The 17,647-nt window shown below is 37.1% G+C and overlaps 1 protein-coding gene across 2 annotated transcripts in view; it reads left to right on the top strand.

Annotated features, from left to right (window-relative positions):
* LOC136843507 (spliceosome-associated protein CWC27 homolog) overlaps positions 1 to 11,122 on the top strand; it is a 41,222-nt gene extending 30,100 nt beyond the window's left edge. Inside the window, exons 6-10 of one of the 2 annotated variants that reach the window (XR_010854604.1) lie at positions 3,272 to 3,394; positions 5,512 to 5,649; positions 6,720 to 6,804; positions 7,407 to 7,577; positions 10,891 to 11,122. Coding sequence is in view for 1 of the 2 variants with exons in the window: in XM_067112074.1 (XP_066968175.1) it covers positions 3,272 to 3,394; positions 5,512 to 5,649; positions 7,407 to 7,577; positions 10,891 to 11,050 (592 nt within the window). In the remaining variant the exon portion in view is untranslated. The remainder of the gene's footprint in view (positions 1 to 3,271; positions 3,395 to 5,511; positions 5,650 to 6,719; positions 6,805 to 7,406; positions 7,578 to 10,890) is intronic. The other variant, XM_067112074.1, reaches the window with a different exon arrangement.
* The last annotated feature ends 6,525 nt before the right edge of the window (positions 11,123 to 17,647 follow it).

The raw sequence follows: 17,647 nt of genomic DNA, 5'->3' as shown, positions 1-17,647 counted from the left end.
GCTTTTCCGTTTATTGCAAAGACAGGACAAGCCTCAAGAAAATTTCAGAACTTTATAAAGAGACAGTCATGCTTGGCAAAGGAATGGATGAGTCTGCTGGGAACCCTTTCCTCGCTGGAACGGTTTGTCTCCTTTGAGAGGTTAATTTTATGCCCGTTACAGTTTCATCTAAATCGGAACTGGGACAAGGAAATAGAACTGGAGACCAAGTGCATCCCCATTTCGGAACCAATAAGACCGTATTTGTAGTGGTGGAACGTCCCCGTCAAGCTCCAGGAGGTCCCTTCTCTATATTAGAGGAACCCAGACCTAGTGTTGTTATCCGACGCGTCGGACTCAGTATGGGGAGCAACACGAGGGAAATAAAAAGTCTCGGGCTCCTGGACCAGAGAGCAGGAGAAGTTAAACATCAATTAGAAGGAACTAACTGCAATCCTTCTAGCTCTCAGGAGTTCGAACACAGTGGGGAACAAAGAGGTGCAGGTCAACACCGACAACACGGCAGCGTTGGCCTACATCAGCAAACAAGGGGCACTCACTCCAGGTCTCTATACGAGACAATAAGAGAATCTCTTCTTTGGGCAAAGGAGGAGAATGTAAAACTAGTAACCCACTTTATCCAAGGGGAGAAAAAAATGTGAGGGCGGACATTCTGAGAAGGAAATAAAGTCCTCTCAAAAGAATGAACGCTACATCAGGACTTTGGGGACGTCCTTGCATAGATCTCTTCGCCACAGCGCAAACGAAGAGGTTGGACACTTACTGCTCTCCAGTACCAGATCCCGGGGCTATATACATAGACGCTGTTCCTGGTGGACTGGTCCAACTTGGACGTGTATGCATTTCCCTATTTCAAGATAATACACAGGGTACTGAAAAAATTTGTGTCACATGAGAGGACCAGAATGACCCTTGTGGCCCCTTACTAAACGACAAGAGATTGGTTCCCAGAAGTACTGGATTGGATGGTGGACATCCCGAGTAGCCTACCTCAGAGAGTAGATCTACTCAAACAACCCCACTTGGAAAGATATTACCAAAACCTACAAGCGCTACTAGTAACTGCTTTCGGACTATCGGAAAACTCACAAGAGCCAGAAGTTTTTCGAAGGAGGCAGCTGGCGCTATCGCAAATCAAGGAAGTTATCCACCATTAAGGTATACCAATCCAAGTGGGAGGTATTTAGAGGATGGTGCAAGGACAACCATGTGTCCTCTTCCAATATTTCTGTAACCCAAATTTGTATATAGAGAACTCACCAGCATGGAACCTAGACGTGGTCCTGAGGTTCCTCATGGGGAGTAGGTTCGATCCCTTGCAGAGGACATCTTTAAAGCACTCACCATGAAAACTCTTTTCTTGGTCAGTTTGGCCGCAGCTAAAAAGAGTTAGTGAGATACATGCTCTCAGCAAGAATATAGATTTTATACAAGGCAAGTCAATCTGCTCACTGCAACTAGGCTTCCTTGCAAAAAAATGAATACTGTCACAACCCTAGCCCAGAACGTTCGAGATTCCGAACCTAACGGACATAACAGGGAGGGAGAGAGAGAGTCCTATTCCCGGTAAGGGCTCTAAGGCTCTACCTGGATAGGACAAAGGACTTAAGAAGGAATTCAGAAGGGCTTTGGTGCTCAGTCAAAAAGCTCTCTGTATAGATGTCGAAGAATGCTCTGTTTTATTTTATCAGAAAGTTGATAAAAGAAGCACATATGGAATGTAGAGAGATAGACTACAAGATTCTGAAAGTAAAGACGCACGAGGTCAGGGCAATAGCAACCTCTGTAGCTCTTAAACAGAACAGGTCCCTGCAGAGTATCTTGGACACGACCTTCTGGAGAAGCAAGTTAGTATTTGCCTCTCACTATCTAAAACAAGTCAAGACATTATGCGAAGATTGCTATACGCTGTGCCCGTTTATAGCATCTAATTCAGTAATGGGAGAGGGAATACCCCTACAATCCCATAAACCAATACCCTTTTTCTTACCTTGGAATTGAGAATTTTATGGTTGTTTGTGAAGACTGGACGCAGTCTTCCGCAATCATTGGGATGAAAGTTCCTTGGTAGAGCCCGGAACAAGGGTATTGAGAGGAGGTCTAGTCACATAGAGGTTATACACCGGTTGACAGCCCCTAGAGATTTTCAGCCCCCTGGGTGGATCGCTGGATCTCTTAAGGAATGCAGACATAATGAGAGGGAGTTCATTGAAGTCAGCTTCCTTAATCCAATCCCATAAAATAATACCCTTTGTTCTTGCCTTGGAATGGTTGAAATTTGATGGTTGTTTGTGAAGATTGAACGCAGTCTTCCACAATCATTGATTTTAGTCAGATGATCATTTTGTTCCTTGGTGACGCCCGAACAAGGGTATTATAGGTTGTCTGTCACATAGAGGTTGGTACACGGTTGGCAGCTCCTAGAGGTCTTCAGCCCCTGAGTGGATCGCTGGACCTCTTAAGGAATACCGACATAATGAGGCGGAGTTCATTGAACTCAGCTTCCTTAATCCAATTCCATAAAACAATACCCTTTGTTCTTACCTTGGAATGGTTGAAATTTTATGGTTGGAATGGTTGAAATTTTATGGTTGTTTGTGAAGATTGAATGCAGTCTTCCACAATCATCAATTTTAGTCAAATGATCATTTTTGTTCCTTGGTGGCGCCCGGAACAAGGGTATTATAGGTTGTCTGTCACATAGAGGTTGGTACACCGGTTGGCAGCTCCTAGAGGTCTTCAGCCCCCTGAGTGGATCGCTGGACCTCTTAAGGAAAGCAGACAAAATGAGGGAGTTCATTGAAGTCAGCTTCCTTAATCCAGGTAAGGACCTTAAGTTGGTTTATTAACCCTTACAAATTCCAACGATGTTGGCTGTCTCTGACCCTCCACCAAAGGTGTCAATCAGCTATATATATAACTACCAGGTAAGTTAGATGTTTAAAAATGATATTTTCATAATAAAATAAATTTTTGAACATACTTACCTGGTAGTTATATATAATTAAATTCCCACCCTCCTCCCCTCTAGAGACTAGGGGCATGGAAGATCTGAGGAATAGTTGGAATGGTTCCAGGTACCTGGGTAGAGGGCGCACAGGTGGTTCACCTGACTACCGATCGGCGATTGCCGCGAGTTTTTGAAATTCTGCCGTGACGTCAGGGACTTAAGCTATATATATATAACTACCAGGTAAGTATGTTCAAAAATTTATTTTATTATGAAAATATCATATTTTTTGTGTGTAATTAGTTCAATTCATATTTTCAGACCAAAACAGGAGGTAGTTGAAGAAGACACTGAAGAAAAAGAGAATGAAGATACCAATAAAGAAGCAGAAAAAGAAGTAATCAAGACAACTGAAATGTTAGAAGAGGAGAAAAAAATTAAAATGTAAGTCCTGCAAAAATTCATAAAAGAGAGTGTGGATTCCTTCTCCACCTTTTAAATAAAAAATCATATGAAATGCACCTGCTAAAATCATAATGTTTCATTTGTATTTTAAGGGGACCCTTTATAGCCCAGGCACCTGAAAAAACAAGAAAAGGAAAAAGGAGGGAAGGGGAGTGAGGTTTGACCCTGAAGAAAGCAGTAGACCTGTTTCCCAGAGAAAAATGGTTACACCTCTTCATTATGTTTTTTATTTTGCAGTTACTCTCCCTTGCCAAATCACCTCATAATGCTTATATCCATCCTTGCATATGCTGTACAGTACAATGACTTTTCTCTCAGTTTCTTAACTGTATGTCACAGACAGTGGCTTTGGTCACAGGATTTCTAACATTAACAGTGTACATCTATGAATGAGAATGCTCCGCAATCCATATTTATATTTCTGCTAGTTTTCCTTATCACTCTTCAAGTTCTTTGAAGAGTTGATAGAATAACACTGATATGGAATTATCAGTGAAATTTCAAACCTATTAATCAAAATTTACCAGAGGAATAAAGTACCTGAGGCTTGATTGAGTCTAATGCATTATTGACGATTGTATAATTTGAGTATTTTCAGCTACAGAATGGTAATTATAAGTCAGCAAACCCATGGATTCTCTCTACTAGTCTGTGGTAGCCTCCCTTGCATTTTGCCGTCATATGTAGAGTGCATTTTAAGTACAGCACGTGGCTGAGTACCTCACCTCCTTCATCTATGTCACATTCATCACATTACCTTTACTTTAGTAACGTACTCCTGTTCCAGTTGATATTTACTTGTTGGATATCTTTGGAATAACTTTTAAATACTTTTACCGGTTGTGGTAATTTTGCATTACCCACAGTCAACACATTCACAGGTATTTTAATGTAACCATATCATTTTCTTTTACTTCATTCTTTCATTCATTACAGCCCTCGTGATTTCGTCAACATCCGCTTCCACACCGTTATGTAGGCTGACATCTATCCCATCAGCAGTCTTTCACTTCTCATTCAGTAACAGTCAGAAGTCATGCAAAATATTCATTGCTCTCTCAAAACAATTAATTTTTGTATACTAGTCTCTTATGCACTTTTCTATAAAGGTATACTATCTAGAGTATACATTGAGTGGAATACTATATTTGACAATATTAACTGGGTGTTGCAGTGTCACATTGGCCTCCGGCTTCATATTTCATATTCTTGTTCTTCTTAAATTTTCTGTACAGTTTTTCTTTCAAAATTTTCATGTAATTATTTCCTTATTTCATTTAAGAACAAATATGTCAGGTCAGTCCTGTATAGCTGTAGAAATGAGACCCATTAATACTCTCTGCTTTGCAGCTTTTTTCTTGAATAACCTACTCCATAAGCAGTCCCTTATTTTTCTCCCCAACACTCCACTCCACTCCTTTGATTTTGCCTACCTGTGTCTATTTCCATATCATGTGAACACATCGAACCATTAGAAGTCCTTATCATTTCTTAACCTGAGCCTGTTCTCTAGCCACTGCATTGGAGCTAGGTGTGCCATGGGTCTGTAGACCCCATTGACAGTTCAAAGATCATTGGCTGCATATTGAAATCTTCCTGTTTTCCTTCAGAAACTGATTGGTACTTCATGAGAAAAGTCTGAGTACTTGCAGTCTGTCTTATAATCATACTACAGCAGAAAAAAATTCTTATTATGTATACAGTCTTTAGTAGTCAGTTAAACTGTGTCATTGTTGAGGAGTTTTATTCCTTCAATAAGTTTTCACCAGTTGGAGGTTTGGAATTTCACTGACAATTTCATGTTAATGTTATTTATTGTTAAATTTTTTATTAACAAAACTGCTTAATATCTTCTTTTTGATGAATTTTTATCATGAAATCTTGAGAGTATAGATTACCTTATTACGTAGTATCTTTTAACTTATTTTCATTATACACAGGCTTTTTATGATTAATATATTTTTGAGTAAATGTGGCATCAAGACAAAAGAGTAAGACTTAATGCTCACAGCTTCATTAGCCCTTTGTCAGTCACATACTCCCCTTTTGTGGTGGTATCATATATTAATTGAGTTTCCTATTAACCACCTCTTTAGGGAAGATGTTAAAGCACAGATTAAACAGCTGAAGAAGGAACTCAAGGGAAAAATATTGGAAGCTGAAGAAATTGTTGAAAAAAAGAAGGAAGAAGAAGAGAGTGACACCATTAAAGAATATAAGTTAACCAGAGCAAAGTAAGTGCTGTAGAACATTCAGTTTATTTGTTTCCCCCAAGTATTTGTTCTAATTCCCTAGAATATGGCCAAGTTACTTTGGTTATCTTGTAGTTAAATCAGCATTCCATAAGTTAACACAATATTAATTTAGTTTATCACAATCAAGCACGCTTGTTTGACCCATGGGTTTTTAATGAATAACCCGCATGACCCAGTCGTAAAATGATAGTGCAGAACATTGCATACAAATTAACTTGTTTTATATGACTCTTCAGTTTGCAATCAACAATGATTATTGAGTACTGAAAACAATCCTTTGAAAGAAATTTTGTCAGCCTTTCATATTTTCAGTGTATTCATTTGCTAAATTATTTGGAGTTGCAACTTATTATATCTTAAGAACAAACTCATGATGCCATTCCTATAAGAGTTACGAATGATAACTCACTGATCAGGTTAAACTATAGTACTTATTAACAGTGATAATTCTCTTGCTCTTCATTAGGAAGTTAAAGTATAGTACGTACCTGTAATGTAGGCCTGTAAGACCACTAACTTACATTTTTAGACTTATGGGGCTTAATTGCAGGAATTTTTGTTTCAAATGAAAGATGGGCATTGGAAAAGGCAAAATTAGACGGTTAGGTGAGAAGATTCCAGAGGCCCTTTAGATCTTGCACTTTTGGCCTCAGCGGCATTTCTTTGGCTGTTTACTTATCATCTGTTCCTTTTAGCCATACCTTGCTGGAAAAGGTATGAAAACTAAAAGACAGAAAGCAGTGCAACTTAGAGGATTTTGTAAAGAAACTTTAGTACTGCCTACAGTGTACCACACAAGGCATACAAAAGCTCATAGACAATATACAGTAATTAGTGTTTGAATCAAATAATGGTTGAAGTTAAGTAAGGAAAGGAAATTGTAGGAAATTTGCTTAAATTTTCTGCTGAAAGCTGATAGTTAGTGTGATGTATTAAAATTTTTAACAAAGTTAAATTGTTGATGAATCATGAGGTGTGCTGTATTGAAGATCAGGCTTCTGATGATGTAGTGGATAGTTATCTTTAAAGACAGAATGTATTTTTTCCAGAGATGAGTATAAATTGACTCATGACCAGAAAGGGTTTAGCCAGGACAAAATGAAAATTACAAGGAAAACAATATTTTTTATGCATGTAAGTATTGGTAAAATAATAGTATCTGTTCTCCATCATGATATGTAAATTCAAACATCTTGATGCATTTTATCTCGTAGGGAATACTGTACCACTTAGTGTGTTGCATTGTATGAGTATGTCTAAGCCCATAGTTAACATTATTAGGTATTAGTGAAAAGTAGTTAAGATTTATCGTAGTGTCCCTCTGGCAACGATTTATCGTAGTGTCCCTGTGGCCATTTGTTGCATTATCTTCTGTCTTTTAGTGTCCATCTGATCCCTTTGGTCTCCTCATAATTATCTTCTCAACTTCATTGACTTCCTTCCTCCAATTTTCCCTTTGGTTGCATCCAGATTATCTTATAACTTGTGTATCTTTCCAACTTCCGTAACTTTCTTCCTCCAGTTTTCCCTTTGGTTTCATCCAACTTATCTTCTATCTTACTTACCTTCCCAACTTCCTGTCTTCCTCCAGTTTTCCCTTTGGTTTCATCCAACTTATCTTCCCAGCTTTCCTAAGTTTCGTCCTCCAGTTATCATTTGCTATTTAAGAACAATGAGTTGAGAAAATACTGGATGAAATAATTATAATTCATTTTACTTGTTTTGAATACATACAGGTATGAAGAAGAGAGAAAGAAACTTCCACGTAAAGGAACCTCAAGGGAGCAGCAAACCTTAGCACTTTTACAGAGGTTTTCAGCAAAGGTTGCTGGAGCTTTCAATGCTGGGAGTGATAGTGATGATGAAAAAGAAACATATACCAATGACGATGACGATGATGACTCATGGTAAGCATTTCTGTTTTCAATTTCTTGAGATTTAACTACTTCCCTAATTTGCTGTGCTCAGGCATTTGTAAGGTTGTTGTAGGGGGAGATATCTCTGAAATTAATTTAGTTTTCTTTGTCTTTTATCATTTCAAGACACATGACTGTATACATAGACAGTATTGTGCAAGCTCAGATGTTAGCTGTGATCAGTGATCTGGAGTGTTTTACTCCAGCATAGTCTCTTCCGGTTGTTTGGAAAATTTCCAAAAGATGACTGCTTTGTTGTGAGCTTCTTCAGTTAAGCAAAGTGTGACATATCAGTGGTACAAACCGTTGCCTTTGGTACTCAGAGGGCTGACTAATTAAGAGTTTGCAAGAGGGGACATCATTCATTTTTAGGAGGTTGAGGGATGCATCATCCATTCTTTCATACCCTTATTCAATTTCAAGTCTTTTAGTAACTGCCGTCTACATTATGGATCTCACGAGTATTTAAAAATTTTTTTCAGTAGCTCTTATGGTGGCTGTTTTTCCACATTCTACGGTTTCATCTCTTATCTGACATTTTTTCCTAGTAGCTCTTTTAGTGGTTGCTTTTCCACATTCTACAGTTTCATCTCTTATTTGCCTTTTAAACCATTTTACTTCACAAATTATGGCTTCCCTGCCAGGTTATAGAACAGACCGTATCCCAGCTAGCAATGCTTCGCATTCTGCATTCCCAGGTGAGTCAGTTATATACAGTTCCAGTCTCGCTGGATTTATCACCCAAAACAAGAGAGCTCTTATCATATGCCTTCATGCATAAGTAGATATTCACTTTTGATAAGATGATGATCTGCACTTTTTAGGGGTAAATAAATTTATTTTGGTACTGCTTCATATCTTGTAGATATAAAAAACTGCCCAATGTTGAAGTCCCTCCTTTTTCCTCCCATTGGATGCAAGAGGTGTAGCTTGAGAGCAAAACTTGCAATTCAATAAGGGGTGAGAAAATGAGGGCTATAACCTTACTTGAGTAGTCCCCACCAACCAGGAAGTACAAGACTTTCTTTGTTGTTAATTTCTTTTTCAGTTGTCATTTAAATGTCAGTGCATTAGGACAGTTGGTTGTACAGTTGAAACAATTTTTGAAAATTAATTTTTATACTGCTTCATAGCCTCCACCTGGTAATTCTACTGCACTGAGCTTTCAGTCATATATTGGCTGGTTTAAATGCTCTTGCTGAGAGCACTGATTTGACCCACAGTGTTAATATTCATTACTAGAAGCTACTTGAGTAATTATGTGTTTTGGCTCTGCATTATCAAACAATGATTAACATTAATGGCTTAGGGTAATGTGTACAATGTGGTCACCTCAGCAAGATCAAATAATAGTGATTATGCTTCTAACCAATGTCCACAACACCAGGCTTTTGGTACTCATCTAGGCAAGATCTGTAGAGAAAAGTGGTTGCCATGGGTTATCCACTTCTCCTTTACTCTCACTAGGAGAGAATTCCTTGTTGAAGTCACGTGGTTTCACCATATAATGTTTATATTCTGTGTTGAAGCCCTGTCATGGGTGAAAGGATGAACTTTATTTTCAACTTTAAGAATACTTGACCTTGTAACAGTGCAAAGTACAATAATGATTCAAGCTAGCAGTTTTCCGATTGGCATTTGAGTAAGTAATCACTCTCCTCTTATTCCAGTTAGAGCTAATCAGTTCTCTAAGCCCATAAACTTGAACATTTTCCACCCTTATAGTCAGTGGCCATTAAACATAATATCTGAAACCAATTATCCTTAATGAATAGTAGATTTTATGGTGTAGTGAATTTGACAGCAAAGTGGATTATGGCAGTCTTGACAATGAGAAGAATGGCATGTTGAAGCAAGTTTTCTTTCATCTTTGAACTGGTCACACTAATTTGGCCCACAAATATTTGATGAATGGCCCACATGACCCAGTCTCTGTATTCAGAGAATGCAGGTCAACACTAAGATTTAAACTTAGTTCATGTGAAAGTTCCTTTTTTGTTTTATTTAGTTACTGTATTAGATTCTTAACCTGAGGGCTGTGATAGCTCAGGCTGTCCTGGCTGTAAAATATCATCTGCTGGGCTATGAGCAGGATTTTTAAAAGGGAGAGTTTAAAAAATTAACTTTCTGTGAGGCAATTTACCAAACCTTATAAAGGTGGTATACAGAATAACAACTTAAAGAGACTATGAGTTAATAGAAGAACAGTGTATTATTAAACTGAGAAATTCACCGAGTCTCAAATCACTTTAGTGTATTTTTACTTAAAATTTTTTAATTTTTCCAAGTGGAGGGTGATAAACATCCAAAATTGCTTCCTTGCACATCATTATGGTAATCTGGACAGGTTTTTTCTTTTTTTGAAGTACCAATTTCAGTTAATAGTATTTTCCCTTTTTGATGTTGATCGTGTAGACCGGTGTGGTAGGTGAAATCAAAGGCAGACATGAAAAACTTCCTTTATTTACCTTGGAGATCCGACCTACCAAGCGCCTACATCATGACACTTCACTCAGGTCGCCTCACAACATAAACATAAACAAAGATAACATAAACAAATGATGAGCTTGAAGCGCAACGTCACTCACAGACATTCTCAACAGAGTTAACATTTGAAAGCTTTCTTAATTATTAATAAGTTTTTGTTCTGTTTTTGTGGCCAGAAATCAGTCATGGTGTGAATTTATTAATCACAAAAATAAATTTTTAATGTAAATTGGATTCCAGTTTCAGAATTGGTAGAATGCCCGAAGAGTAAGTATCAGATGTAAAGTCAGCTACCAAGAGAACTTGGTATAAATATTATTTTCCTAAACATATTTTAAGCCAGTTGAGATTCCTTTAGTAATTGTAAGACTTTTCAGCTCGATCTTCACAGTCCATCTTTTTTTTTTATATATATGTTTACAAGTCTTTGATGAAAATTTGCTGCCTCATAATTTTTATGGTGATATCTTAGAGTATTAGTTTCTTTCTGTTTTTGGCAAGTTCCCAGTGTCCTAGCAGTATTGTAAGGGCAAGTACAATACATAAGTGCAGGAAGAGTAAGATACGAGGTCTCCAGAAAAATAGGCTCTCTGATTGCTGTCGTTTAAATTATGGTATTATGACAGAATGCATTTCACCGTACTGTGCAGATGGGACTTTCTGTTGGCTGTTCTGGATAGACTGAAGATTAATAGCCTTTACTGTGTCTTTACATTAGTAATTTTCTCTTAGAATTCTTTCTAGGTTTGTCAATTGTTCTAGTTTGTAAAGGGTATGTCAGTTCAAAACAGTATTAAGTGGTATCCCTCCTTCACAGGATAAGACACAAGTTCCACTTTGAGGATACAGCTCCTGTATTAGCAAGAGATGCAAGTACGAAAGATGATACCTGGTATGACATGAATGACCCTAGAAATCCCCTGAATAAAAGAAGACGAGACGAAATCCCATCCAAGTCAAAGAAACCAAGAAACTGAGTTGGTGTACCTCAGTTTAGTATTGTTTATTGACAGACTTTACATCATATAGTTATTAAAAAGTAACTTCTTGTAGTGCATTTTATTACCATCCTAATTCATGGTAAATCATTTCTACAGTTAGAAAATTGAAAAATCTTATGTCTTCTGCATTACTGTTAGCCAGATATATTAGTTGTTTTATTTTTCTGAAAAGTTACAATTCTTGGACATGGTATAACCAGATGTTCCTAACAAGTGGGATTATAGATGCACAGAGACTGGAAGTAGATAGGCGAAGTAATTGATTTCGTATACCCAAAAGTATCATCAGTAATGTTCCAGCTTAAGAAAAGAATTAATCTTGTCCAGGATAACTTGTAAATGCAGTATTGTAGTAATGATTGAGTATAAAGGGTTTTCACTGTTCAGATATACCTGGATTTAGAAATGCACTGAATTTTCAATTAATATAATTCTACAGGAACATAGAAGGGAAGAGATAAACATTTACAAGGTTAGCAAAACTTCAAAGGTGATTACCATTGTGACCAAATTGTGGGCTTTCTAATCCTGTAGTTGAATTGTTGCAACTTCAGGAGTAAACTTTTGTGTTACGCAGGCTGTCATGTGTTTCACCTTGTAGTTTATCTGCTTATCCTACTCTGTTGCTTACGATATTTCTTATATACTTTTTCGTTATTCGCTCTCAAAGTTTATTCTTGACTTGCCAGTTTTATTTTCTGTTCTGGCTTGCTTTCTGTTTTTAGGCTCTTGTGCATGTGTCATTCTGGCTGTATCTGATTGTCCAAGCAGGATTGCAGCTTGGGTTTGTAATAACTGTAACGGTATCACTATACATCATCATTATGAATTTCTTTTTGCCAACTTGAACCTTTTTGGAGTTAAACATGAAATGAGTTATTTTCACTTACCTGCATCCTGTGTGTTTTCTCCATGATCATCAGTTGGGTCTAGGTCTTCATTTATCCCGTTTCCATGGTTTCTTAGACCATCTTGTGAGTCTTCATCTTGCTGCTTCCGTATCATCAATGTGCCCCTATCTCATTCATAATCTTCCTGTTTATTAAATTCCAGTCACACCTTTTCAAATCTCCTTCACTGCCTATTTTCACTGCCATGTTTCTGCTGCGTACAGTAGTACAGGTCGTTTGTACCAATCTTAAATATTTGCTCTTTCTACTTGTTGAACATTTTTATACCAGTAGTTTAGCTATTTCTCTACAATTTGTCTTTGGTGCAGCTATTTTTCTTAGTGTCCTTTCAAGTCTTGCTTCGCAGCCCAGCATTGTATCCCTTTGGTAACACAGCTGCTCTACCTTTTCTAAGACCTGCCTGTCTATCTCAGCCCAGTCTCCACTTCCATCTTCCCAATATGCACACATTCTGGCACTGAAAATCTATTACTCCATTTGTGCCCTGTAATCATGAGCATCTCTTGTGAAACCATCTGTTAAATGCAGTACACACAGTATTGAGTTCGCCCCCACACCTTTCCCACAACAGCTTCATAGCCACTTTCCTGACTATTTTCTTCTTTGCTTTCTCTTTAGCCACCATAATTTTCAGTCCCCTCCTCTTCATACCCACTCCTCTACTAATATAAAAATTCTTCAGCCTTTGAATATAGAAAATGTTGTATTAATCTGATAACCAAACAGTGATGAATATGGCTAAAGTAAAATGCAATTGTGTACACTTTGTAGGATTACCGTACAAATGCCAATACTGTATACATAATGAGCAAAATGAGGATAAGGTTATAGGTGTGAAGTGGAAGAGGATTCATACAGAATTGTAGGATGTAACTTGCACATGCTGTAAGACTCTAGAAAGGATTTTTGTGTGTGTGTGTGAACCAGTAACTCTTCTGTATCAATATACTGTATCACACTATGATACCCCAGCAACCATTTTTTACACCCTATTAGTAATTAGTTACTGACTTGAATATTCACTGTTCTTTGTTTGTCAGCAACTAAAGGCAGATGCAAATCTAGGAGTTTCTGTTAACTTGTGTTGAACCTAACTGAAAATACTACAAATGTATATTTAACTATTGAAGATCATTTAAATTTTGGTTGAGTAACAGAATACATTAGGTCAGTGTCAGTAGGGTACAACATCCTAGTTACCATGAGTATTGACTGAATTTCAATTTAATCTTGCCATGTTTTTCTATTTGTTTTCAAGTACCATAGCTATCTTCATGTGTTTTGGTAATATGAGTTATTAAAAAATGTGTTTCACCTTTTCCATAGTGTATTGTCAAATAACATTTAGGGGAGATTCTAGCAAAATTTTTTGTTCTATCAAAATGAGAGACATATAGCCAGTAATGATAGTTATTATTTTATTATTAAAGTGTTACTAATGTTGATACACAAAATTATTATTTTTGTAATAATGGTAAAAAATGATAGTTTGTTGAGTTTTTATAACAGCATCCATCATATGCAGAGATTGTAATATTTTTAAATTTAACTTTCAGGAACAATACAGGTTTTCCTTAATCCCAACTGAGGGCGTGTTTTTAGCATGACACCTTAAGGCAGCCTTCAGCCACACTGACAAACCCTGATTTACCCAACAGATCCGACTAGATGTTTGGATCTGAGCGAAATCGTACAGGTAGGGATATTCTCATGACTGAATTTATTCATTGTGTAAAGAATGTAAAAAGACAATAACACAGCAGAACAGATACAGTATATGGTTCAACTGTTTAGTGATAAACTAATTTGCTGCACGTTAACAGTGCTTCAAAGTTGATTATCTGATGCTTTTCAGATCTTTTATTTTTATTTCCTTCCAGGTAGGGTTTGCATCCCCATCTTTTTTACGTTATAAGTAGGAATCACTTTCCTTGTGTACCAAATTAAAAAAAAATGCATTGGTTTATGAAAAAATACCTTAATCAGTAATCCCTGTTCATCATCATTTATCAATACTAAGAATCATTCTTAATTATGATAATCACCTGATAATCCCATAACAATTATTAATTTCCATGTAATCACTTTTAAGCAGACACTAATCACCATGATAACCACAAATAATAATTACCTTAATTTTAATATACAGTACTATACAGTACACTATTAATTCCCATGAATCACAGTTACCAATCCAATGCTAATCATCACTAAACATGATTATTAATAACCTTTATATCATTGCATATAATAATTGGTAGCCAAGTAATCATCAGTAATCTTAGTTACTAGTGACCATTACTCAAGATTTTCTAAGAAAGCAACACTTGGTTACAAATATATGTAGAATTTTTTTCATATTGGGATATTTTAGAACAGATTTCAAGAAAAAATTACTCTGTAGGGAGGTAGTGCCATCAGTGCACCTCATGAGTTGAACTGTTGGTATTACTTAAGGTTCTTTGCAATGTCCCTTCAGCTCCTAGCTGCAACTCCTTCCATTCCTTTTACTGTACCTCCATTCATATTATTTTTCTTCCATCTTACTTTTCACCGTCTCCTAATAATTGTTTCATAGAGTAACTGCAAGGTTTTCCTCCTGTTACAGCTTTAAAATCTCTTTACTCGCAATTTCCCTTTCATCACTGAATGACCTTATAGGTCCCTATGCTTGACATTTTACCTAAATTTTATATTCTATTCCATCTATTAATTTTCTTAGCTGCCTTTCTGTGTGTGTGTGTGTGTGTCCCTCCCCCTCCCCTTCCCCTCCCCTTCCTCCTCCCCTGCTCCCCCTCCCCTCCCCTCCTGCTTCCCCAATGGAGGTGGTTCATAGTTACCACATGAGGTTAATTAAACTCTTCATAAATTCTAAAGGTCAAGCAAGTTATATTTATAAGGGATCTTCACTGCTCCAGGATCCTTTGAAGTCATCTTCAGCTCCTGAAGCATTCCTGGAGAAATGCCCATTGGCTTATAGCATCTTCTAGAAGCCTTAAAGACTCCAGAATCATGTGAGGCCATCTTCAGCTGGAGAACTGCCCATTGGATTACAAAGTCTTCTTAAAGACGTCTTCACAACGGTTCCCTACCTTTAGAGCGACGTCATTTTGAGCGATGTCATATTGGGCGAAACGGTTTTGAACGATACAATAAGAGCGAATGGTATTTTGAGCGAAGGTTTATTTTAAGCGAATACTTCGATGATGTTTTTACGTTACTAGGAACAAACGGTTATTCAGCTTAATGGCTGTTAAGTCGTTTTTACATTATTAGGAACAAATGGTTTGTTTATTTTTTTATTTATTTTCTTATTCTGGAAATTCAACACAGTTTATTATTCAGTTCAACCCATCATGGAGATTCTAGTTTCTAGTCGTGGTAAAAACAAAATTGCTTATAATGGATTTATTTATCGGAAGGATAAAGCTACACAAACGACGATTTCTTGGCGGTGTGAAGTGAAAGGCTGCAAAGGGCGGTTGAGCACCACGGAGTATGAAAGAGACAGAAATTGCAGAGAGAGATGAGAACACTTGCATACACCCCAACCTGTTAAAGTCAGTGAGGAAATAGTTAAAGGAAAAATCTGCAAAGCTGCTGAAGCGTCACATGATCCACCAAGACGCATACTCCAGGACACTATTGCTGGTCTACCAGATGAAGTTGCGGCAAAGATTGGTTCTGGAGAGAAATTGAAGCGTACCATATCTAGGAAGAGGAAAGCTAAAGGGGATTACCCACCACCTCCTCAATTTGCTCAATCCCTCATTGTACCGGAATCCTTGTGCTCTACTTTCACTGGCGATAATTTCATTCTATATGACAGTGGTTTAGGTGATGAGAATAGAGTTATCATTTTTGGTACTAAAGAAAGTATTACATGGTTGAAAGACAATCGTCATTGGTTAGCTGACGGAACATTCAAAACAGCTCCATCTATATTTTTTCAGATTTTTACGATTCATGCATTGATAAAAGAAAGTATAATACCTTGCATATATGCTTTACTCACTAATAAATGCGAAGAAAGTTACAGGGTAGTATTTAACTAATTGAAATCCATCGAGCCTTCTCTTGATCCTATCACCGTTATGATAGACTTCTGAAATTGCTACAAAAATGCTATAACATCGGTATTCCCAAGTTCTAGCATAGCAGGATGTTTCTTCCATCTAGGACAGAGTGTATGGAAATAGGTTAACAACTTGGGATTGAGAGAAAAATATGTCAGTGAAGAAAATATTAGAATGCTAATTAAAATGATGTCTTGCACAGCCTTCCTCCCTACATGTGATGTCATAAGAGGCTTTGAAGCCATACGAAATATGGAAAATTACGATGAATGCCTTGACGATGTTTTTGATTATTTCGAAGATAACTATCTTGGGCGCCCATTGACAAACAACCGTAGAAGAAGGCCTAAATTCCCGTTACCTTGGTGGAATGTCTATAACAGAGTTCAGTCGGATCTCCCGCGTACAAATAATTCTGTGGAGGGGTGGCACAATGCTTTTCATGGCAGTCTGTCTTGCTGTCACCCGACAGTTTGGCTCTTAATAGAGGCTTTAAGAAGGGAAGAGAGCCTACAAAGAACTAAATATTTTGGAATAATTTCCGGAGAACCGAGACTTAAGAAAACAAAATATGATGCGATGGAAAAAAGAATTAAAAGCATAATTGATTTTAGAGATACCTTAGATATTACTACTTTTCTGAGACACCTTTCCTACAATATTACATTTTGATTAAAAGCTTCCAGAATGTATATACAGTATTTTCTCCATGGATTATATATCCCTTAGTTTTAATTATCACAAAAATAAGTATTTGTTATTTGAAATATTTTAATAAAAATCACCTTATATCTCAGTTATTTGATATATTTTAATAAAAGTGTTATTTGAGAAAAATGTAATAAAAAACGACCTTATCTTTTATTTATCGAAATATATTTTCATGTAATCTTTGTAAATGGTTATTAGATACTTGTTAATAAAAAAGACGAATGAAAAATTCTATTATTTATTATTTTCAACTTTGTATCGCTCAATTTGTGATATATTTAACAGTGCGAGTTCGATCAATCTGACATCGCTCAATTGGTATCGCTCAATATGACTTATTTGATACTTCTCCCAAAATGACATCGCTCTAAACGACATCGCTCAAAATGACTTCGCTCAAACGAATGGGCACGCTTCACAACTCCAGGATCCTGTGAAGGAGTCTTCAGCCCCTGAAGAACTCCTGGATAAGCACCCATTGGATTATCACAGCTTCCTGAAGAAGTCTTCGAGAATCCGGCTGTCTTCATCTCCTGCTGCAGCCTCGCGAATCTCAAAGTGTGCATTCAAACAAAATAACAAACAAACATGCCATGGAGAAATCCAGAATCTATATTCAGAATCATTCTGCCCAGAAATCCAATGGTCGTTTCTCCAGGAATGCTTCGGGAGCGGAAGACGTCTATTCACTACTCCAGGGTCCTTTGAAGTCGTCTTCAGCTCCTGAAGACATCTTCAAGAACACTTTGTAATACAATGGGCAATTCTCCAGCTGAAGACTGCTTCACATGATCCCGGAGTCTAAGACTTCAAAAAGACGTTATAATCCAATGGGGATTTCTCCAAGAATGCTTCAGGAGATGAAGATGACTTCA

Source organism: Macrobrachium rosenbergii, chromosome 1, assembly GCF_040412425.1.
Source record: "Macrobrachium rosenbergii isolate ZJJX-2024 chromosome 1, ASM4041242v1, whole genome shotgun sequence".
NCBI lineage: Eukaryota > Metazoa > Arthropoda > Malacostraca > Decapoda > Palaemonidae > Macrobrachium > Macrobrachium rosenbergii.
The sequence above is the reverse complement of the archived record's forward strand: the minus strand, read 5'-3'. Positions and strand labels throughout refer to the sequence as shown.